General features: G+C 47.8%; 1 protein-coding gene and 2 long non-coding RNA genes across 4 annotated transcripts in view; 1 reads left to right on the forward strand and 2 right to left on the reverse strand.

Annotated features, from left to right (window-relative positions):
* The window catches only part of LOC105478316 (collagen type XVII alpha 1 chain), a 92,513-nt gene that overhangs the window by 50,942 nt on the left and 19,498 nt on the right, over nucleotides 1–22,073 (forward strand). For both annotated transcript variants that reach the window (XM_071069169.1, XM_011735438.3), the window contains exons 9-25: nucleotides 1,340–1,483; nucleotides 7,316–7,474; nucleotides 8,090–8,161; nucleotides 9,568–9,639; nucleotides 10,431–10,499; nucleotides 11,625–11,786; nucleotides 12,188–12,268; nucleotides 14,005–14,049; nucleotides 15,020–15,217; nucleotides 16,202–16,420; nucleotides 16,776–16,805; nucleotides 17,212–17,238; nucleotides 18,102–18,128; nucleotides 18,238–18,300; nucleotides 19,075–19,179; nucleotides 20,976–21,038; nucleotides 21,673–21,708. In XM_071069169.1, the coding sequence (XP_070925270.1) occupies nucleotides 1,340–1,483; nucleotides 7,316–7,474; nucleotides 8,090–8,161; nucleotides 9,568–9,639; nucleotides 10,431–10,499; nucleotides 11,625–11,786; nucleotides 12,188–12,268; nucleotides 14,005–14,049; nucleotides 15,020–15,217; nucleotides 16,202–16,420; nucleotides 16,776–16,805; nucleotides 17,212–17,238; nucleotides 18,102–18,128; nucleotides 18,238–18,300; nucleotides 19,075–19,179; nucleotides 20,976–21,038; nucleotides 21,673–21,708 (1,572 nt within the window). The remainder of the gene's footprint in view (nucleotides 1–1,339; nucleotides 1,484–7,315; nucleotides 7,475–8,089; nucleotides 8,162–9,567; nucleotides 9,640–10,430; nucleotides 10,500–11,624; nucleotides 11,787–12,187; nucleotides 12,269–14,004; nucleotides 14,050–15,019; nucleotides 15,218–16,201; nucleotides 16,421–16,775; nucleotides 16,806–17,211; nucleotides 17,239–18,101; nucleotides 18,129–18,237; nucleotides 18,301–19,074; nucleotides 19,180–20,975; nucleotides 21,039–21,672; nucleotides 21,709–22,073) is intronic.
* LOC105478315 (uncharacterized) lies at nucleotides 16,876–17,638 on the reverse strand. Its single transcript, XR_985245.2, has 3 exons — nucleotides 17,323–17,638; nucleotides 17,121–17,232; nucleotides 16,876–16,988 (listed from the first exon to the last, which is right to left on the reverse strand). It is a non-coding gene; the product is annotated as an uncharacterized lncRNA (long non-coding RNA).
* On the reverse strand, nucleotides 18,533–21,746 carry LOC105478314 (uncharacterized). Its single transcript, XR_985244.2, has 3 exons — nucleotides 21,637–21,746; nucleotides 19,302–19,534; nucleotides 18,533–19,158 (listed from the first exon to the last, which is right to left on the reverse strand). It is a non-coding gene; the product is annotated as an uncharacterized lncRNA (long non-coding RNA).

Consider the following 22,073-nt stretch of genomic DNA (forward strand, 5'->3'; position numbering starts at 1 on the left):
GTGTGTGTGTGCATGCATGCAATCATAAAACATCTTTAAGGGCCTTCTGTGAATTGGACTCTGGGCTAGGTGGCTGGAGTTAAGCTGCTGAGTAAACCGTGGTTCCTGCTGTGTAGTAGTTCACAGACTAATAGGGAGACAGTAAGTCAGCCAACCATCACAACTCAGTGTGGTGAGGGAACAGGGAGGAGCAGCTCCACAGCAGCCCATGGAGATCAGGCCAGAGAAACCTTCCAGGGATAGGTGTTACCTGAAGGGAAACTGAAGAGTGGATCAGTTCGGCTCAAAGTGAGGAGCCTGCAAAAGACATCGAAGGAACAGTTCAAAGTAAGGTTCAAAGTAAGGACACAATGGGATAAATTAGAGAAGGGTCAGTAGTAGAGTGTAAGAATTCAAACTTTATTTCAAATGTCAGAGACCCCCAGTCTCCGTCGATGGAATATGTTAGATACCTGATGTTCTTGCTAGAGGTATTTGACAATGTTTTGAAATGAGCTCAACTTTAGGACAGCAATCATGTAAAAGGAGTAGGAGAAGAAAGAGTAGGGTCAGTGGCTCAGGACAGAGATGGGTGCTTGTCCAGAGAGCTCAGTACCTAGGGTTGTGGAATCTGACTCCAGGCCTGATACCTTCTCACCTGAATCCTTCCAGGCTTAGGGTTGGTGAGGCGAAGGGAGTTGGGGCTGAGAGTTCCTTCAGCATACGGTGTCTACAAACCTGTGTCTCCTCTCATGCACTACTCATGCATGGTGTCTCCCACCTCTCCTGCTTCCCTGCTTCCTGTGTGGGAGGCACAGGGAGCTTGCTCCACTTTTCACCTTGCTACAAATTAAATCAGCCAGACAGACTTGGAATTAAATTACACGTGAACACAGCATAATGTTTAGGAGTTATGGCCCACAAATTCCTTTTGACAGCCCCAAGCATACAAGGTCAAGGACCCAACATCCAGGATCCTGCACAGGGGATGAGACTGCTATTGAAGCATCTGTTTCAAGGGACCTGGTTCTCTAACTGCCTGATCCTAGATGATAGTGTCTTCTAGCCACAGAATCATTCCTGTGATGTTTGATGCGGTCTAATTAGGAAATATCTCCCAGGCACCTTGACCTCCTGTGAGATGCAGAAGTTTTATGAGGCTAATATGACAAAGTACCAAGTTGATAAGTGCTATTCGTTAGTAAAATGTGAATATTATAAAGCCAAGCAAAAAGTCCCAATGTGTGAGACAGATGCCATTCTCCCTAGTAGTCAGAATGCCACAAATGTTCCCCAAATTGCACAGGGACTCAGGAAAGAACACTGGACTTAACAGAAACATCTGTGGATTCTTTTACAGGGACAGAATTGGATGATGTTAAGCGTTTGCTCAAAGGGAGTCGATCCGCAAGTGTGAGCCCCACCCGGAATTCCTCCAACACACTCCCCATCCCCAAGAAAGGCACTGTGGAGACCAAAATTGTGACAGCGAGCTCCCAGTCGGGTAAGTCTGACAGCCCAGCTGCCGAGGAGTGTGAGAAACAAACTTACCCCTCCAAACCCAAAGAATGGACTCAGAGACCCAGAGAATAGTGAAAGTGAGACTTGAAATTGGGGCCCACCAAACCTCATTCCAGCTAGCACAGGGCTTTCCCCAATAGCAACCTGTTTTAGGGCATAGATATTTGTTTGCTTGTGACAGCTGCCTTTGGTTTCCTAAGTTCCCACAATGTAAGACTCGGCAGGCATTGAATTTTATGGTTTAGGGGATAGAGGTTTTAGTTATGTTGATTATTAGATTGGTTGGATATTCCCTACTTTCCACCCCTAGTACTGGGCCCTATCTGATACTCAGGTCTTCTTTTACCCCTTGTGTGAAGATTAATCCTAACCATATCCACCCCTAATGAAGGGGTTTGCTTATAGCTCTCTTCTAGGTTTTCCTTAATGTTAGCTTTAAATGTTACTTAGGTGATTTATACACTTTCCATTTGTCCTTTTCCCTTCCTTCTGGGGTTTCTTTTACCAGTCCCTTGAGAGTAATGAGTTCACCCTCGTTCAGCTGTTTGCACTGACGTTTCAGTGGTTAGGACCACTTGATAGGGACCTTGCCAGCTTGGGTGGGGCTTATCTTCTTTTAAAGTCTTAATTAGTACCCAGTTGCCAGGCTGGAAGTGGTGAACTGTGAATTCAAAAGGCGGAGTTTGAGTTCGAAGTCCTTTTAACCTAAAGGATGACAGGGTGGAGGGTATGGCCAGTATATAATTTCTAAAAATTGGTTTTTGGTTTCCATAGAAGGAAGATCAGTAGTCCTATCTAAATGTGGGAGTCCACATAATAACTTGTAAGGGGACAGTCCCAAGTCTTTGCCTGGGCCTGTTCTAATCCTAAGGAGTGCTACTGGGAGACATTAAAGGCATTTTAGTTATAAAGATTGGTTTAATAATATGCTTTTTGAGAGTTTGATTTATTCTTTCTACTTTTCCAGAGGAAGGGGGATGCCAAGGGGTGTGGTAATCCCATTTAACGTGTAAACTTTCCATAATTCCCCTTAGCACCTTTGAGGTAAAGTGGCTCCTATTGTCTGAATGAATATTTTTTACCAAGACAAATCTAGGTATAATTTGTTTTAAGATTATTTTGACCACGTTCCCAGCGGTGGCAGTTGGGAGGGGGAATTCCTCCACCCAGCTGGAGAGGTGGTTTACCAGTACTAGTAGATACTTCAGTCTCCCTATTTTGGGCATTTCTGTAAAATTTACTTGAATGCTTTGAAACGGCCTTGACCCACGAGGTCTTCCTCCGGTAGTCTGTTTTCTAACTACTTTTTAATTTATTCTCTGGCAGGTCACACAACACCCACACACTTGTACACCCATCATTTTTTAGTATTGTATCACACATGGCCTGGGGACCCCAGTGACTTCCTTTATGCAGTATGGACATCAGTTTTCTCATCATGGGTTTGCTTATCATTTCTCTCTCACCAGGGAGCACCCGCCTCCCATCCTCAGTTTGAGTGGCCCCTATCTTGCCCAGCTCTTCCTCCTCCTCTTTAGAAAATTTATCACCTTAGGGATATTTGGGATTAGGCTAAACAATCTAACTTCTTCCTCCAGGGAAGCTTGCTTAGCAGCTTTATCTGTGAGCCTATTCCCTACAGCTTCTATAGTGTTTCCTACGGCTGTCTCTACTGGAAGCAAGGGGCTTTTTAAAACTTGTTTGATCAGTTCCCCATGTACGAATTCTTTCTCCCTGCTGTTTATTAGGCCCCGCTCTGTCCAGATCTTTTTAAAGGTGTGTACTATTCCATAGGCATATTTGGAATTAGTATATACAGTGCCTTTTTGGCCTTCTAGAAGCTTTAGGGCCTGGTTAAGAGCATGTAATTTACAGGTTTGGGCTGACCAATTATTGGGTAATCTCCCTTTTTCACATAAGGATTGTTTCCATTAATGACAGCATAGCCATTGTGTTTTTACACAATTATTACTTGGGATGACCCATTTACAAACACTCTCATCCCATCATGTACTGGGGTAGCTTCACGTTAGTTTGATATGAAGGTCTGGTTTCACTTTAGTTTGACATTCTGTGATATCCAAACAGTTATGATTTGATGCCTCTTTATTCTCCTCTCCTTTTCATAAGACGCTGGCTGGATTCAAGCAAATACATGTTGTCAAGACTAAATTATCTTTTCTAATAATATGGCTTCATATTTTAAAATTTGGGAATTAGTTTACCATCTCCCAACTCTTTGATTTAATATATTCCTGACCTGATGTGGGGTGCTCACTACCAGAGCCCTGCAGAGGATCAGCTTCCGACTCCCCTCCACCAGCAGGGCCGTGGCAGCCACTGTCTACCTGCACCTTTGTCTCCCCATCTCCCGTCTTCCATGGCCCCTCTCTCTTTCTCTGTCTCTCTCTCTTCCTCTCATACTCTTTTTTCCTTTTACATTATCTCTCTCCCCAGTTTCACCTTTTGTGTCTTTGATCTCTGTCTTTTCCAGTGTCTTTCTCGCTTATTTTCTTTTTTTTATCTCTCTGTCTCTGTCATCCCTGTTTCCTCTTTCCCTTACACTCAGTTTCTTCCTCTTTCTCTGGGCGCCAGCACACTCGCCATGTTAACAGCTTACTTACGTTAGCTCTCTCACACTGTCCACCTTTATCTCATGCTTCGGCTCTGCGGCTCCTGGCGCCCCCACACCTGCAGCTGCACAGCTGGCTCCCCCTTGCCTTCAGGGTCAGCAGCTTAACTCTTTCTCTCTGGGCACCAGCATGAGCCATGCTGTGGCTCCCCTCTGTCTGTCTGCAAGATGGACAGCTTTGGCTTTCTCTCTCTTTTTCTAATTTCGTTTCTTACTTTTAACAAAAACCTTCTAATTCCTTACTTGACTTTTTATTCCATCCATCTTTTCTTTTTTCTTTTTTCCTTCTTTTTTTTTTTTTTTTTTTTTTTTTTTTTTTTTGCGGTTTCTTGGTAATATCAGGCCAGCTTTTGGTCATAAAATTAACCTTTAAAAAGCCTTGCCCTACTAGGTCCTCTGGATCTAATCCTGATTTTTTTTTTTTTTAAATTTGATCCCTGAGCCTCTGCAGAAATGCAGAGGGAGTCTCCTCTTTTTCTTGTTGGAGCTCGAATGGTTTTGAGACATTCTGTGTCCTTGAAGTGGACTCTTTAATCCCTTTAATTATTCTTTCCCTTAGGTCCTGCGTTTGGGTCCAATCTTTGGGGTTATTGTTATTCCATCTGGCATTTGCATTTAGGAATTTCTGCCCAGCTGGCTGGACTCCTTGCCCGAGAGGGTGCTGTCTCTCCCAAATGCTCATGGTTGCCCTTTTAATTATTCCCCTCTCTTCCCCAGTAAACAGAATAGTCATGATTGACATCATCTTAGCCCAAGTACAAAAATTGGGTCCTAAAAATTGATCTAGCTGCTTTGCTAAACTGAGGAATTTTTCCAAGAGCGGCCTTATTTCCTATTTAAAATTTCTAACATTAGTACTTGTTAGAGGCACACTTACATATCCAACTTCTCCCTGTCCCATAGGGACTTCTCTAAGAGGGTACATATTAGACATCTGCTGTTTAGAAGGACTAGGGAAATTCTCAATGTCCTTCTTACGTTGTTCTAATTCTTTCCTTAAGTTTGGATAAGGATTTACGGGAGCATTGGGTTTAGCTTCTTTATGACCCCCAGATTCCTCTTCCTCCAGCCTTCCTGTTAACCCCTGATCTCCCTGTCCTCTATTTTGTGAGATGTAAGGTGGAGCTAAGCGTGTTATGGGATCCCAGGGCTTTTTACTGGGCAAGGGCTTTTTACTATGCTCCTTTTTTCCTCTTGAAGGGGGAGTATGGGGGTTAATTCACTAATTTAACAAAGAGCATAACCCATCTCCTCTTGTGAGGATGGGGTTTTATTATTCACATAGCGAATTAAAGCTTGGCACACCCAGTCCTCATCTGAGCCAAACTTAGGCCAAAAGACTGAAGGCTGATGAATGGGCTCTTTGGCCCAGATAAAACAGTAATGCTTTATCATGTTTTACTTTTCCTTGTCCCTGGTTCGAGGGTTAGCCCTTAAAACCCTGCAGCATTTTCCCCAATGGACTATTTGGGGGAATGTTAGAGGGTGTATTTTTAGTTCCCTCTTTTGTTGGGCAGGGGCTCTAGGTGTTTGTTTAGGGTTGTCTTGCTGCATTTTGTTGCAGTCCACAATGCATTGCAATCCTAGTTAGCTTAGGGGCTCTTCAAGTTTTTGACTTATGACCTAAGTAGCTGAGCAAGCTGATAAGAACAGACAAAATGAGCTATTTTGCAGTCGAGTAAACTTTTATCTTAGACTAAACTTATTTGGTTTGAGTGAGGGAAACTAAGCAGGGTGGGGGGCGGGGAGGAACTGGTGAGGGAGGGGAGACCAATAAGCAGGCATTAGCTATCCAAGCAGGGGCCTAGTATATTCTGTTTCTTCTGTAGTTTGCTGACCTAAGCCAATTTAAGACACTTTGTCTTGGAAATGGACCACTGTATACATTATTTTCTTCAGAAGGGAAGGCATCAAGGTGGCAGATCTATCCTGGCCTGGGGATTCAACCACGTCTTGGCAGGCCTTTCAGGCTTTGCCAGAGACCTTGAAAAGCACTGAGCATCTGCTCTTCAAGCAGTGAAAAATGTGGGCTGTACCTATCCTACCCCTGGCTGGTCACCTATTCCACATGCACAGCCCAGCCCTAAATCCTAGAGACTGTCTCCCAGGACAGTATGTTGGCCAGGTCCCCCAAATGAAGAATATTGGGGAAATTTGTAGAGTTTTAATGTATTCATTCAGTGACTATTTATTAAATGTCTCCTCTATGCCAAGCACCAGGCATTGAGGAAAAGCAATGGACCAGAGAGACACAGTCACTGCCCTTGTGGACAGTGGGTCTCTGGAGGAAGTCAGAAAACCAACATGTCCCGGTCAAGTAGGATGAGCATTGTTTAGCAGTTCCATATTACATGCCCCCCAAGTGCAAGGTAGGTTCTGTGGGAGGCAGAAATATAAATTAGCAAAGTCGTGGAGGTAGGTGAGGGAAAAAGCCAGATCTACTGTGATAGGAAACTTCCCTCCCATTCACTACTGGAGAAAAGCCTAGAGATTGTGATCTTTCTTGTTTTTCACCCTAAAACCAAAACGTCAAGGCACTTTCTGACCTGCATGACTGGCTCCCTCTCACAGACAAATAAGCAGAACTGGCCCCAGATATGAAGAAGCAGGAAAATCCCCTCTTGGGGGCACAGTGTCTGGCTGGTTCATAGGGATGTTTAAGGAGGGTGGTACCAGAGAAGGCTGCCATGCATGCCATGTGGCCCCAGACCAAGGGCTCCCCTGCCCAGGCATGCGCCCTGCAATGGCCATGGTGCCTGGAATTCTACTGAAAGAGGTTCGCTTCGGGGTCTCATTTGTTGCTCCTGAAAGAACTGTTCTCTCAGTGTCTTTGAAGATGGAGCACTCAGCAACAGGTGGAGAGGAAGGCCATTGGTGGGACAGCCCACCAGGAGATGGGGAGCCAGGTTTAAAAGGAGAAATGGGTGGACCCCAAGGCAAAATATGGCTACCTCAAATTTCACCAGGAGCCAGCAAAAATTTCTAATGCAAGAGATAATGTTTTCACCAGCTCTGAGATTTCGGATGGAAACTACCCCAGGTTCCCAGACTGAGAGAGTTCCTGAAATGTGGAACTTCCAATGCCCAAACCAGGAAAGTCCCAGAAAAGTGTGGTGACTAGATTCCCCAGCAGGGAGTGTTGACTTGTCTCTCACTGGGGTGTGTGCATGTGTCTGTTTCCAGTGTCAGGCACCTACGATGCAACGATCCTGGATGCCAACCTTCCCTCCCATGTGTGGTCCTCCACCCTACCAGCGGGGTCCTCCATGGGGACCTATCACAACAACATGACAACCCAGAGCTCATCCCTCCTCAACACCAATGCCTGCTCTGCAGGATCAGGTACCTGGAGGGCAGCCTACACCCTCTGTCACCCTGAACTCGGCATGCCTCTATCCTAGAGATGAATGACCCTCAGAACGTTTGCCATCCTCAGGGCCTCCTGGAGAGGCTTTCTGTGGCCAAACATCCCAGGAGACTCCCCCTGGAACTTCAGTTCAATTCAGTCTAGAAGGTATTCTGGTGTGTCTCCTTTAGGACATATAGCACAGTGTATCAGGAAAAATTGGAAAGAACACTGAAAATGGATGTAGAAGATCTAGTTTCATTTCATATGAATTGACAGTGGGGCCTTGAATAAGTCATTTGACTTCTCTGAGCTTCAGGGACCATCTCTTTAAAGTGGGGTCACTCACAAGAGAGACTTTGGCTGGACCCACTGTCCACTCCAGGTCTGACAGACCTGAGATCACCTGTTGGCTGTGACCCAAGGTACAGTGCAGGCTAGTGTTTGATTCTCTGCTGCAAGGCAAGAGCCTGTTTTTCCTAAGAACAAAAATTTCCCAAAATATAAAAACCCAATCCTGGCATTTCTTCTGGTGCTTCTATAGTATCCGAATCTCTATCCCTGTCTGGGCCAGATGTCCCTCTCACCAGCCTTCCTCCTTGCCCCTGCAGTCTTCGGAGTTCCAAATAACATGGCATCCTGCTCATCCACTTTGCACCCTGGACTCAGCACATCCTCCTCAGGTCAGTGTCACCATCTTGAGATGACTTTTCCAGGCTATTTGCATAGAAGTGTTAGGATGCTTCACCCAAGAGCATGAAGGACTTTCTTCTATGCATACTGCAGCCCAGAAGCAGAGGCACAGGGCTGCATAGAGCCTGCCCTCAACCACAGGGAGAACTTAGACCTCAAGGGAAAGGTCTCAGGCGAGGGGACGTGAGCCCACATTGACATGCGTATTCTAAGGTGGTACCTTTCTTTTCTGGAAGAGTTGGAGGATTGGAAATGAAGAGTCTAATGGAATCATAGTGTAGGACATTTTCAGGGTAAAGGCATTGTTAATTTAGAAGGATTTTATTTCAGATCTTTTAAAGAGAAATAGTAATTCATTGAGTAAATGCTTTCAGATCTTTCTATAAATATAGCACATAGTTTGTTGGAGTAACTACACTGGGGTAAATAATGTTACTACTTAGCTTCCAATGCAAACATACAACAATTTTAAAGAAATATTTATTTGCTATGTTTCCACGTACATCTTAAAGGCCTATATGTAAATGTTACCAGCCTACATCTTTTCTTTTTAAAGGAGTCTGCCTTCTCCCTGTGATAATGTGACTAATAAATATAATGATGTGGGCCTTGTTTATTTACTTAACTGATATAGAGACAAGTACAAGTTTTGCATTCAGATTTTCAGCACCTTCCTCCAGTTAACTAGAGGCCCACCAAATCCAGAAGACATTGGCTACATGTTTTATTTCTTCTGCCTTTGCTATTTTGCTTTGCAAAGTCCTGATAAAAACCAGGCCCCAAGGGAAGGTGGGCTGATATCAGATCCTTGATCTTGTGCCCCAAATAGCAAAGCTGCTGGCCAGCAGGAATAAGTTTCTGCACGTTGTTGAAAACAAACAAACAAGCAATCAAATAAACAAGGAGCCTTTGAAATCATAGTGGAGGTGAGGGAGTTTTATGTGTTTGTGTCAGGAGAAGGAAGGGCTAACTGGAATACTAGGAGTTTGCCAAGTTAGTGCCTCTCAGCACCTGAGGTGTCTGTGTCCATATCCTATGCTTACAGTTCCCACACTGTGCACCAAGGCACCACAGGAAACAGGAACCCCTACGATATTTTTAAATTTTGAGAGATCTGTCAGCAACATCTGTCAGACCCTGTGCAAACTACTGCTTTTAACTTGGAGGGACCTAACTACGTGATAAGTAGAACTGTTAGTAATTTTTGGCCTGGGGTAGGTAGGTGGGGGTATTAACAAAATTACTATGTTACAAAGAGTGTGGGAACCGAGGAAGTTTTGGAATCTGTCGACAAAAGTATTGATCATAAAAGTAGTTTGGGACTCTGGGGGCCGTCCTAAGCCAGGGGGCATCCCCCGTGCTCCCTGTACTCACCTGACCTCTGTTACTTTCACAGTATTTGGCATGCAGAACAATTTGGCCCCCAGCTCGACTACCCTGTCCCATGGCCCCACCACAACCTCCACAGGTCAGTAGGCTAGGGTTGGAGCTTAAGGGCTGAGAAGCAACACCTCTTTGCAGCTACAACTCACTGAATTAGGAGACCCAAAATGTCCCTGAAAATCAGTCAACCTTTCCCACCAAAGAAACAATACCTCCTGCCCTGAGATATCAATCTTGATCATTAACTGGCTCAGACATGAGTCAAGCACACAGGGAAGTCTGTCCCGTCAACAGCATCACCTTGTGAGGCATCACTTGTATGTTCCTGTGTCTCTCACAGTCGAACTGTTAGGTTGGTAGTCTCGCCAGCTCACTGCTCTCCTTGACAACCCACTGTCACTGCAAATCAATCATCTGGTTGATTTTATGATGCGCCCCCTACAGGTTGCTGCCTCTGTGCAAACCTGGGGGTGGCTGGGGACATGAAACCTAGGTCAGCCTTTGCCCCCAACTTGCCTGCTACTTAATTGGCAGAGGAAGTCTAACACACAGGAGACAATGAGAGGCTCTATAAGACAATGGGAATAAGTGATAGGCCATGCAGAGCAGGTGTTAAGGGCTGTAGGAGTTCAGGAGAGAAGGAGATGCATGAGGATCTAGGAGGACTTCCTGGAAGCAGCTAGAAGTATGAGAAGGATTATACCTAAGAACATTCCATCTAAACCCTCATTACTGTTCCCATGACTGGAGAGAGTTGATTCATCATCTGCTTCTCACTGGAGAGGGTCGGGGGCACCTCTCTGCCAGGGGTGACCAGGCTTCTCCTGAGTTGCCTGGAACGACCCTCCCATGCTGACCCAGCTTCCTTTCTTGCAGCATATGGGGTGAAGAAAAACATGCCCCAGAGCCCTGTGGCTGTGAACACTGGTGTTTCCACCTCTGCCGGTGAGTGCTGCTCCCAGCTGCCGGGGGTCAGGCTGGTGCACAGGGAGGATTATTCTGCAGTAATCCTGCCTGTGTATCCTTCCAATACACGTGGTATACTGGAAGAGGAAATAGGACCCATGAGTGGTCTTAGACCTGCAAATGCAACTTGCCCCAAAGGCCTCTTAGATGTTTCCATGAGTGAATAAAGCTGAACATTCCCATGAATGTTCCTATCGGAAGGCGGCAGGAAGCTCCACCCTCCATACCTGCCTAGGGCCAGGCACTTGCACATTAGCCACTGCCCTTGACTGGAAGCCTTTGGCCCTTACCTGTTACATGCAGCTCATGGAGCCCTCAGAAGCTGCTGGCACCCTCCCTACTTTCTATAGAATCTATATCAACTTCATCCACATATTTCAGCACCATGCAGTGAGCTGTTTCCTCCATTGTTCTAATTCTGGTGTGTTGTCTTCCATTTGACAATTCATTTATTGGAAAGCCTTTACTGAGAACCTTCTTTGTGTCAGATGGACACTGTTCTAAGTGCTGACAGTACAGCGGTGAACACGACAGGATAGATTCCTGCCTTCACTAAGCTGACGTCAGTGGTGGAGGCAGATGACAAACACACAAAGTATGCAAGATAATTACGGAAAAGGATACAGATTTTAAGGACAGCAATAAGTGATGCGGTAGAGATAGGAGTGTGTGTATGAGGGTGAAGTGCTTTAGATGGCGTGGTCAGCTAAAGCCTCCCCAAGAAGGCAATGCTTAAGACCTAAAGGATAAAAATGAACCCAAGTTAGTTAAGGAAGGACTTGCCTGACTGGGGGACTTTTTCCCATTCAATAAAGATCCTGTAATCTCCAGGAGGGGAGGCAGCCCCCATAAACCAGCCATCCAGAGCTTCTGACATTGACCCAAACTCTTGGTGGCCAGGCCCAGCCAGGCATAGAGGGTGTCCTTGGTCCCCAAGATGCTTCGTAGTAACCACTGTCAGCAAGAACAGGAGACCCTCATACACACCTACTAATTTACCTTCCACCCCCCTTCTCTTTCTTCTCCTTCCTCTTCTTGTCTTTTCTTCCCTCTCCCTTCTCCTGGCACATGTCCTTCCTTCTCACCCATTTTCTTCCTCCCCAGCCTGCACCACAAGTGTGCAGAGTGATGACCTTTTGCACAAGGACTGCAAGTTCCTGATCCTAGAGAAAGACAACACACCTGCCAAGAAGGAGATGGAGCTGCTGATCATGACCAAGGACAGCGGGAAGGTCTTTACAGCCTCCCCCGCCAGCATCGCTGCGAGTGCGTCAGATCCCGTGTGGCTTGGGTTTCAGAAGAAAGGCAAATAGTGTAGGAGAACAAATGTCCTAGCATGGTGGTTTGGGACCCTATGAGTCATGAAACCACAGCCATCCCATTCTAATGAAAAGCACCTGTCTGAATAGTATGTTCCAGGGTCTGTCTTTAATGCAGATGAGCTGAGAAAATTCAGGCAAAGAGCTCTCAGAGAGGCATTTGGGTGACAGCAAGCCTAATGGCAAACACAGATTGGGGCAGATGAATCCCAGGAAAGAGGGGCTTTTCTTACCAGTCTAACCTTGACCTTCCCAAGCAGGGTAGTGAGAGGGGGGCCGGGGAAACATAGGCCAGAGTTGAGAGGTTGAGAAGAGAATATGCCAGGTTATAATGCGTTCTGTCCACAGCTTCTTTTTCAGAAGACACCCTAAAAAAAGAAAAGCAAGCTGCCTACAATGCTGACTCAGGCCTAAAAGCTGAAGCTAATGGTAAGAACAAATATGATTGTTGTCCACCTTGACTTCAGCCAGGCCACATTTCATTTCATTGTCTTTGGAGACCTTGCTACTCAAAGTGTGGTCCACGGGCCAGCAGCATCAGCCACACCTGGGAGTGTGTTAGAAAAGCAGGAGCCCAGCCCTAGCTCAGATCTACTGAGTCAGAAGCTGCAGTTCAACAAGCTTCCCAGGTGATTTGCGTGTGTGCATTATTGGAGCAAAAGCCTGCCTCTGCCACGTCTACGATGGCATCTGTTTTCTCATTTTACTTGTTCTCCATAATCTTCAGAACTAATAGAAAAATGCTTTGCAAAGCACTTGTTAGCTTTATTTTTTTTCTTCCCAAATATCTGCGTTCTTTGTCCAATAACCACATTTCTTCATGATGCCCTGTAGGACTCTCCAAATCACTGATTTCAGGGAGGTCAGTAAAGGAAGGAAAATGTTAAGTCATAGAACATTTTTAAATAAATGCCAATCAAATCAGTTATCAGTTTAACAAGGTAAGAGATTGAAACCTGACTGTAAGTCTTTTTTTTGAGACAGAGTCTTGCTCTGTCACCCAGGCTGGAGTGCAGTGGCGTGATCTCAGCTCACCGCAAGCTCCACCTCCCAGGTTCCCGCCATTCTTCTGCCTCAGCCTCCTGAGCAGCTGGGACTACAGGCGCCCGCCACCACGCCCAGCTATTTTTTTGGATTTTTAGTAGAGACAGGGTTTCACCGTATTAGCCAGGATGGTCTCGATCTCCTGACCTTGTGATCCGCCCACCTCGGCCTCCCAAAGTGCTGGGATTACAGGCGTGAGCCAACGCGCCCGGCCTGACTGTAAGTCTTTAAAGTTAGCAGTTCCTGACATTTTAGGGGTAGGTCTAGGGCTGTGGAGTCAAAAGATCCTTTTCAGAATCTGATGAAAGGTATGAACAAATTGCCTAGTAAATTCTACACATGCCCACAAACACTCAACTTTCTTACTTTTTTTTTTTTTTGAGGAGTCTCGTTTTGTTGCCCAGGCTGGAGTGCAATGGCGTGATCTCAGCTCACTGCAACTTCTGCCTCCTGGGTTCAAACAATTCTTCTGCTTCAGCCTCCCAAGTAGCTGGGACTACAGGCATGTGCCACCACACCCAGCTAATATTTTTGTATTTTTAGTAGAGATGGGGTTTCACTATGTTGGCCAGGCTGGTCTCGAACTTCTGACCTCGTGATCTGTCCGCCTCGGCCTCTCAAAGTCCTGGGATTATAGGCGTGAGCCACTGTGCCCAGCCAAACACTCAACTTTCAGATAGCATCACGGACTGAGGAACAATCCTCCTCCAAGCTCATCCTTCTCATTCCCGATTCCTTCCACCCCAGGTCGGGAACTTGTGTTCAGAGTCCCTTAACCAAGAAATCAGAGTCATTTCTCACAACCACGCTTATTGTTGGAATGCAAGTGGCACCCATAACTTGGTGTTCCAAAAATGTTTTGAGGTGTAAAGGTTTAAGGTCATAAGAGAATTAAAACATGGTACTTTCTCCCACCATTAATTGTTTGCCAAGCCATGTCTTCATGGATGTAATTATCACAAACATCAGATTAGTGAGGACTGAGCTGCTGGATGTTCCTGCACGTCATTGAAAGCACGTTTATTAAGAAAGTAAAGGAATTTAAAAATGGCTACTCCATAGGCAGAGCAGCCAGCTCCTCCAGTTTAAAAACTCAGATCAAAACCTGTTTTTCCTTTCAGGAGACCTGAAGACTGTGTCCACAAAGGGCAAGACCACCACTGCAGGTAGGTGAGAACCACGAACCCTGCAGTGACAGGATCCAATGGTGCTGCTTGTGGCTAATGGACCAGATGACAGTCCCTCGCCTGGAAGCAGTGCACAGAAGCCACCAGACTCTAAAGAGTTTCCCTAAAGGCTCAGAAGGGAGCAGGATGGGGGTCAGGGGAGTGGCAGGCTGTGGGTCAGAGGTGGCCGCAGAAGGAGCTTAACTCAGGAGACGAAGCTAACAGGCCCCCCACCCCCAGCTGCCCCTAATTAACACTTGCTAATTAGGTTGTCTCCTAACACAACAGTGCGACTGTGTCTTTACACAGCAGCTCAAGAAGAGACTAAGCCATGCACGCCTCCAGCCCCTTAGCCTTTCCTCATTTCCTTCCACCGCCTTTTGATAGAAGCAGGTCAGGTCTTACCACCCCATTTTAGAGAACTAAAAACACTTTTCATTACAAAAAAAACATTGTTTTAATTCACTGGGCACCCCTGAAGAGCTGAGTATAATTCTAGGCGCTGTGAGGATTAAAGAAAGCACTGTGTGAACTGAGGCACGGAGATGGGAATGCTTTAGGTTTGGGTCCAATCAGATGCAGATCAATGCTATATTCAAAATAAAGATGTTTAAGCCTCATGCTATGCTGCTAACTCCTCTACTATTTTACATGCCTTGTCCCCTTTCATTCAACAACCCTCCCAGGAAGTAGGCAATCCTTTAACCCCATGTTATAAAAACAGAAACAAAGGTGAAGTGACCTTCTCAGGGTCACACAGCTGAAGCCAGGATTGCCAGACTTCCGGTCAGCACCAGCCAGGCCCTGTGCTCAGTCCGGGAGCCAACCCTGTCCCATGTTGAACAGCACAGGAACTTCAAAGCCCCCAGTCACAGTCACTCAGGTCAGAAAGTCACCAAAAGTCAGAGAATCTGGAGGGAAAAGGCAGGAGCCGCCTGCATTTGCTTCATTTTCCCTGTCTCTTCCACAGGTATCCACAGCTACGGCAGTGGTGGTGTTGGTGGCACTGGAGGAGGTGGCAATGTTGGTGGTGCTGGCAGTGGCCCTTGGGGAGCGGCGCCAGCCTGGTGCCCCTGCGGCTCCTGCTGCAGCTGGTGGAAGTGGCTGCTGGGCCTGCTGCTCACCTGGCTGCTCCTCCTGGGGCTGCTCTTCGGCCTCATTGCTCTAGGTATGTGGCAAAGGCAGCAGGGCAGCCTGTATGGTAGGAGGCAGGCCAGCCCCACTGCCGGTCAGAAGGGCAGGAATCTGTGAGTGGGCCCACGTGTTAGGGGACGAGGGGACCTGAATGCATTGGTGCAGACCCTTGTTACCGCAGATGAGGAATCTGAGGCCCCAGGAGGTGCCTGGCCAAGGACATGCTGCCACTTAGTGGTGGAGCTGAATTTGGATGCAGCACCTGATACCCAGCCCCACCCTCGCTGCACCTGTAGGCCCCGCTCTAAGCACCTGGCTGCCCGTAGTAACAAGGTCAGGATTTTCTTAGTCTTTTTTATTTTTGCTGTTTCCAAGCAGCCATATCTATTTCTTTTCTTTTTTTTTCTTTCTTTCTTTCTTTCTTTTTTTTTTTTTTTTTTTTTGAGACAGAGTCTCTGTCGCCCAGGCTGGAGTACAGTGGTACAATCTTGGCTCACTGCAACCTCCGCCTCCCGAGTTCAAGTGGATTCTCCTGCCTCAGCCTCCCAAGTAGCTGGGACTACAGGCGCATTCCACCACGCCTGGCTAATTTTTTGTATTTTTAGTAGAGATGGGGTTTCACTGTGTTAGCCAGGATTGTCTCGATCTCCTGACCTCGTGATCTGGCCCCCTCGGCCTCCCAAAGTGCTGGGATTACAGGCATGAGCCATCGTGCCTGGCCAGCCATATCTATTTCTATCAGCGCTCACACCACCTCACAGGGAGAGTGAGGACAAGCTTTGTCACCCAGCTCATATGAGAAGACTGACTCCCAGGCCAGGTTTCTTTAAGGCTCTGTTGTGATGCTGAGCAGCTAATCCTGCTGGTGGCCACGGCGGATTGTCTCTGCATGAGTATTCTAGCATGAAGAAGCCACCACAGGCCCCAGTCCCTTGTGTCAGGCCCCCCACGAGGAGCGAGTGTGTGAAAGGCGAAGGACCGGGCCTTCAGTGACACAGTCTGTGTCTGTTTGTTGCAGCCGAGGAGGTGAGGAAGCTGAAGGCTCGTGTGGACGAGCTGGAGAGGTTCAGGAGCAGCATGCTGTCCGACGAGAAGCTGGAGAGAAGCAGCAAGGCCCGCCTCCAGGGCATGGCACCCACGGTGGGAGCAGACCTGGACAAAATTGGGCTGAACAGCAACAACCAGGAGGTGCTCTGGATGTTCGTGAGGAACAAGCTAATGACGGAACAGGAAAATGGTGAGAGCATCGCCGGGCAGAGGGCCAGCTCCCCTGAGTCCCTTTCTTCTTTGCATCTATGTAGTATGTGGGCATGTGCTGTGGGCACCATCATCGAGCCCACTCTCAACCTCTCTCCTCCTCCAATCCTCTCAATAGCCCTGAGAGGTAGGTGGGACCAAGACTGTGGTCCCACTTTACTCCTGGGAAAACTGAGTTCTGGAAAGAATTGCCCAAGATCACCGGACTAGCCAAATTTAGCATCTGATCTCTAGTCTTTGCTTCAGTTTCTTCTTCCCATACCATGATCCCCTTCTTGTGTGTGTGTGACGGACAGGAGATGTGAAGCTGACTCAGGATTTGCTTTCTCTTGCAGGAAATCTCCGAGGAAGCCCTGGCCCTAAAGGTATTGCCATGGATTGAACCTTGTCTCTGATTCATTTCCTGCAGTTGGAAGCGAGTTTTCTGGTTGGATTAGAAACCTTTTTCTTTGTTTTAAATGGGAGGATGAAGAGCTGAATGATCTCATGGTATCTGTTGGTTCTTTGTTCTAAATGGGAGGATGAAGAGCTGAATGATCTTATGGTATCTGTTGGGAGGGTTGAGATTTGGTTTTAGAGTCAGAATATCTTAGATAAGGAAGCATCTAAGAGAAGCCCAGCAATGAGCCCAAGTGACATAGACTGGGACTGGGAGGGACTCATGCTGCATGTCGCCTCACCTTGAAATACAGTTTACTCTGCCATACAAGGCAGAGTATGGCCTTTGGGTTCTTGCCCCGTCTCACAGTTTTCATATCTTTCTGGTTTCAGGTGACATGGGAAGTCCAGGACCTAAAGGTAATTATAACATGGGCATTTTTTACCTTAAATATTAGCAAGTGTTAATTGTTTCAAACAATCAGCAAGTGTCAGAAAACCCACCTTGCACTCCAAGAAGTAATTTGACAACAGATGTGACAGGCGTGTGAGGAGGAGAGGTTTCCAATCCCAGGGACCTTTGGTTGGACACAGAGCAGCTCTCCTTGGTCCAGCTGACCAGAGTTGGAGAGCTTCCGTGTGCACAGGAATCTCCAAAAGAATTTGAGCCCCATTCCCCGAGCCTCTGACTCAGGGGGTATGGATGTGGGCAGGAGTCTTTATCTTAGTCACCCTCGGTGATTCTGCAGCCAGAAGAATACTGAGCACCACGTTCAAGATGACACAATCCCACCTCTCTCCAGCTCCCCCCTCACTTCCTAGGCAACCCCAGTCCAGGAAGTCAGCTCTTCCACTTTGGGGCCCTCGAGTCTCTTTTTTCCCTTCAGATCCTTGCCACCTACACCCTCGCATATACCTGGGTCACTGTCGCAGCGCTCCTTCCCCAAGGCTCCAGCCTGCACACCCTTCCTGACCAAGTTAGGGATGGGGACTGATGCTGCCAGAGTGCCCGAACCTGCAGTTGTCAGATAAAATACAGGACTCCCAGTTAACTTTGCAGATAAGCAACAAATAATTTTCACTATAACTTGTCCCAAATATTTAATGGGACATACTTATAACTAAAAATATGTGTTGTTTATCTGCAATTCAAATGTAACTGGACATCTGCATTTTTATTTGCTAAGTCTGGCAACCCTACCCGAATCCCACTAGTGACTTCTTTGGGGAATTGGGCACAGTCCTCTGGCTGACCACTCTCTCTTTTGCCTTTGTTCCTGCAGGAGATCGAGGGTTCCCTGGGACTCCAGGTACGTACTCTCTGATAACCTCCAGGGCTGCCGGTGTTGCAGCTGCTCAATCCTAGCTGATGGCTTCTGGGAGGAAAACAGGGGCTGAGATACCCTTGTGTGTCCACAGGTATCCCTGGGCCCTTGGGCCACCCAGGTCCAGAAGGACCAAAAGGTCAAAAAGGCAGTGTGGGTAAGAAACACATTTTTCTTTATTCATTTATTCCTCATTCTTTCATTCATTTAATAAACATTCATTAAGCACCTGCTGTATGCGAGGCCCTGTTTTAGGCTCTGGAGAGACATCAGGGAACCAAACAGAGAAACCCTGCTGCTGTGGAGCTGAGATCTGGGTTGGGGAGAAAGACAGTAACTGTGAAAAAACAGTGAAGTCTGTAGCAGGTTGGGATGACGAATGACACGGGAAAGAAGAGCCTGGAGGGATTTTGCAAATGAGAGCTGGGGAGGGTAATTTTACACAGGGAAGTCAGGGAAGGCCTCTCTGAGAGGCCGCCATTTGAGCAAAGATTTGAAGGGCAAGAAGGAGCCAGGCAGGAGAGATCTAGGGAAATCATTCCAGGCAGAGGGAGCAGTCAAGGCCAAGGCCCCAGGGCAATTTTCAAGGAGCATCAGGGAGGAGCAGACCTCTGAGCTGGAAAGTCCAAAGGGATGGGCCGAGAGGAGGCAGGCTGTGTGGGGCCTCAGAGGCCAGTGTGGGGACTTGGGCTTTGACTCTGGGTGAGCTGAGAAGCCATGTGCAGGTTTGGGGCAGAGGTAGAACATGATCTACTCACATTTTCAAAGAGCCACTCTGGCTTCCAGGTTGAGCCAAGGCTATGGGGTCCAGGAGAGAAACGGGGAGGCCAGGGAAGGGCTCCAGGCAAGTGTCTGCCGTGGAAGGCTGCCTGTGGAGCCCTTAGCTGGGGCACGGGATCCTAACTTGGAGGCTGGCCATCCTTGTCTTTAGGAGATCCTGGCATGGAAGGCCCCATGGGCCAGAGAGGGCGAGAAGGCCCCATGGGACCTCGTGGTGAGCCAGGGCCTCCTGGGTCTGGAGAGAAAGGGGAAAGAGGTAAGAGGCAATTCCTTCCCTGGCAGAGTTAGCTATGCCTGTGCTTCCTTCTCTGTGTCAACACCCATCCCTCCTTCATTCTGTCTCTCTCTCCCTCCTTCCTTCATTTACTGAGCGCTCACCCTGAGTCAGGGTCTGTGCTAGGCCCTGCGGAGACGTTCGGCATGGGCTGGGCTGGGCTGCAGGGCCAGTCCTAGGGCTGAGGACCCATCGGACACCCCTGGAATCCACAGGGAAAGTGGTCATAGGAGCAGTAGCCTTCCCAGAGTTGGGTGGTAAGGAGGGTGGGGCTCAGGGGGCAGGGCAGAGCAGAGTTCATTGTAAGGTGGAGTGGTGCACAGACCTTTGAGCCTCTCTGTAGGGAAAAGAAAGAGAGATCAGACACTGTGTCTATGCAGAAAGGGAAGACAAGAAATTGCATTTTGATCTGTACCTTAAACAATTGCTTTGCTGAGATGTTGTTAATTTGTAACTTTGCCCCAGCCACTTTGCCCCAACCTTGAGCTCACAAAAAAACACATGTGTTGTATGGAATCAAGGTTTAAGGGATCTAGGGCTGTGCAGGACGTACCTTGTTAACAAAATGTTTACAAGCAGTATGCGTGGTAAAAGTCATCGCCATTCTCTAGTCTCAATAAACCAGGGGCACAATGCACTGAGAAAAGCCGCAGGGACCTCTGCCCTGGAAAGCCGAGTATTGCCCAAGGTTTCTCCCCATGTGATAGTCTGAAATATGGCCTCGTGGGTTGAGAAAGACCTGACCATCCCCCAGCCAGACACCCGTAAAGGGTCTGTGCTGAGGCGGATTAGTAAAAGAGAAAAGCCTCTTGCAGTTGAGATAGAGGAAGGCCACTGTCTGCTGCCTGCCCCTGGGAACAGAAAGTCTCGGTATAAAACCCGATTGTACATATGTTCAATTCTCGATGGCGGGAGGTGAGACATGTTGGCAGCAATGCTGCTTTGTTATTCTTTACTCCACTGAGATGTTTGGGCGGAGAGAAGCATAAATCTGGCCTACGTGCACATCCAGGCATAGTACCTCCCCTGGAACTTAATTATGACATAGATTCTTTTGCTCACATGTTTTTTTGCTGACCTTCTCCTTATTATCACCCTGCTCTCCTACTGCATTCCTCTTTCTGAGATAATGAAAATAATCATCAATAAAAACTGAGAAAACTCAGAGACTGGTGCCAGTGCAGGTCCTTGGTACACTGAGTGCCGGTCTCCTGGGCCCACTGTTGTTTCTCTATACTTTGTTTCTGTGTCTTATTTCTTTTCTCAGTCTCTCGTCCCACCTGATGAGATATACCCACAGATGTGGAGGTGCAGGCCACCCCTTCACCTCTCCTGGCTGGAAGGAGGCCAGGAGGGAGGTAGGGAAGGCCCCAGATGTAGGTTCAGTGCTGGAGGGACTGGGGAAGGTGTTGCAATTCCATCCTTAACTATTAGACTGCTTTTGTCAGGGGAAACCAAGACAGATACCAGAAATCCTCTTAATGCTAATAGACTGTGAGCAGGAAGCTTTATTTTCAGTTTTACTTTCTCTTTAAAATATTGCTGAACCAGACAATAAAACTTATTGAGTGCCTACTAGGTGACAGACTCCATAGACTATAAAGTATCTGGGGGTACGAACTGGAGGAGTTTTGCTGATAAGTGGCCTCACTGGGGCACCAATTGAATCCAAGACCACTAGCAGGGTGGGAAGCATCCCCTCCAAATGACAGTGCCAGGGTAGGGGGCAGCCACACTGGTGCCTCTCCTAAAGTGCTCATCCCTCCATTTCTCTTCAGGGGCTGCTGGTGAACCAGGTCCTCATGGCCCACCTGGTGTCCCAGGTTCTGTGGGTCCCAAAGGTAAGTCCAGTGTGCAGGGAGGAATCAGTTTCCCAGAGGAGAAGGCACATTCAGGATGGATCACAGAGAAGAGGCCCTGGGACCCCAGACAGCCCTAACCACCTGCCCCAGGCCTATGCAGGGGTGGTGGGTGGGTCCAAAGAGCATCCCCCAAAAAAGCAGTCCCTGGAGAGTCAAGACTGGGGCTGTAAGTTTAGCCCCATAATGGGCTTGGGGCCATGTTTCCATCTCTCTTCAATGGCCCCGTTATGTGATCCCTAGGCAGGTCGATGGATCATTCAGGAAATCGGAAATTAGACCATTTCCTTGACTGACTGCAGCCCAGATGCACACATCAAAAGTAACATGTCTGGGCAACCCAGGGAGAGTGGGCCCCTTCTCAAAGCCCAAATGTTCTACTGCCCCAGCCCAAATGTTCTACTCTGAGCAGGAAAGAGCAAGGGGTAGTTTGATCCCACCCAGCTGCAGCCCCCTCCCTAAGGAGGACATGCACTGGGGTCACTCCCGGCCTGCAATACACTCACACAGCCCTCACCTGGAAGACAGCATCCCCAACCCCCACCTGCCCTTCACCGGGGCCAGATGTCCCCACCTGTACCTGCCCCTCTGCTGACTGCTGTCTCGTCCTCCTCAGGTTCCAGCGGCTCTCCTGGCCCACAGGGCCCTCCAGGTCAGTGTGCTGCTTCTTGTAAACAGGTTGTATTTCTGGGGCAAAGGTGGCAATGTTAAAAGGAAAACTAAATATTTTTAAAGCCAAAGAAGCAATTATAAAGCAAGCCTCCCAGAGATACAGAATTCAAGTCTGCTTGTGTGTCCTCTATGGCAGAGGCTGGGCTCCCTGATGTGTCCTGTTCAGATCCCTTCCGACCTGGCTTAAGGCTTGAGACCCTCCGGCAGCCTCAGAAATGGAAGTCCCCACCCTGCCTCCATCTGAGCAAGCACCTGCCTCTGTCTTGTCCCCTGTGGCCACAGAGCTTGTCCTGCTGTCTTGAAAATCTTGAGCTGTGGCCAGTGCCTCTGCCAAGGCTCTACAAT

The sequence above is a fragment of the Macaca nemestrina genome, chromosome 9, assembly GCF_043159975.1.
Source record: "Macaca nemestrina isolate mMacNem1 chromosome 9, mMacNem.hap1, whole genome shotgun sequence".
Lineage (NCBI taxonomy): Eukaryota > Metazoa > Chordata > Mammalia > Primates > Cercopithecidae > Macaca > Macaca nemestrina.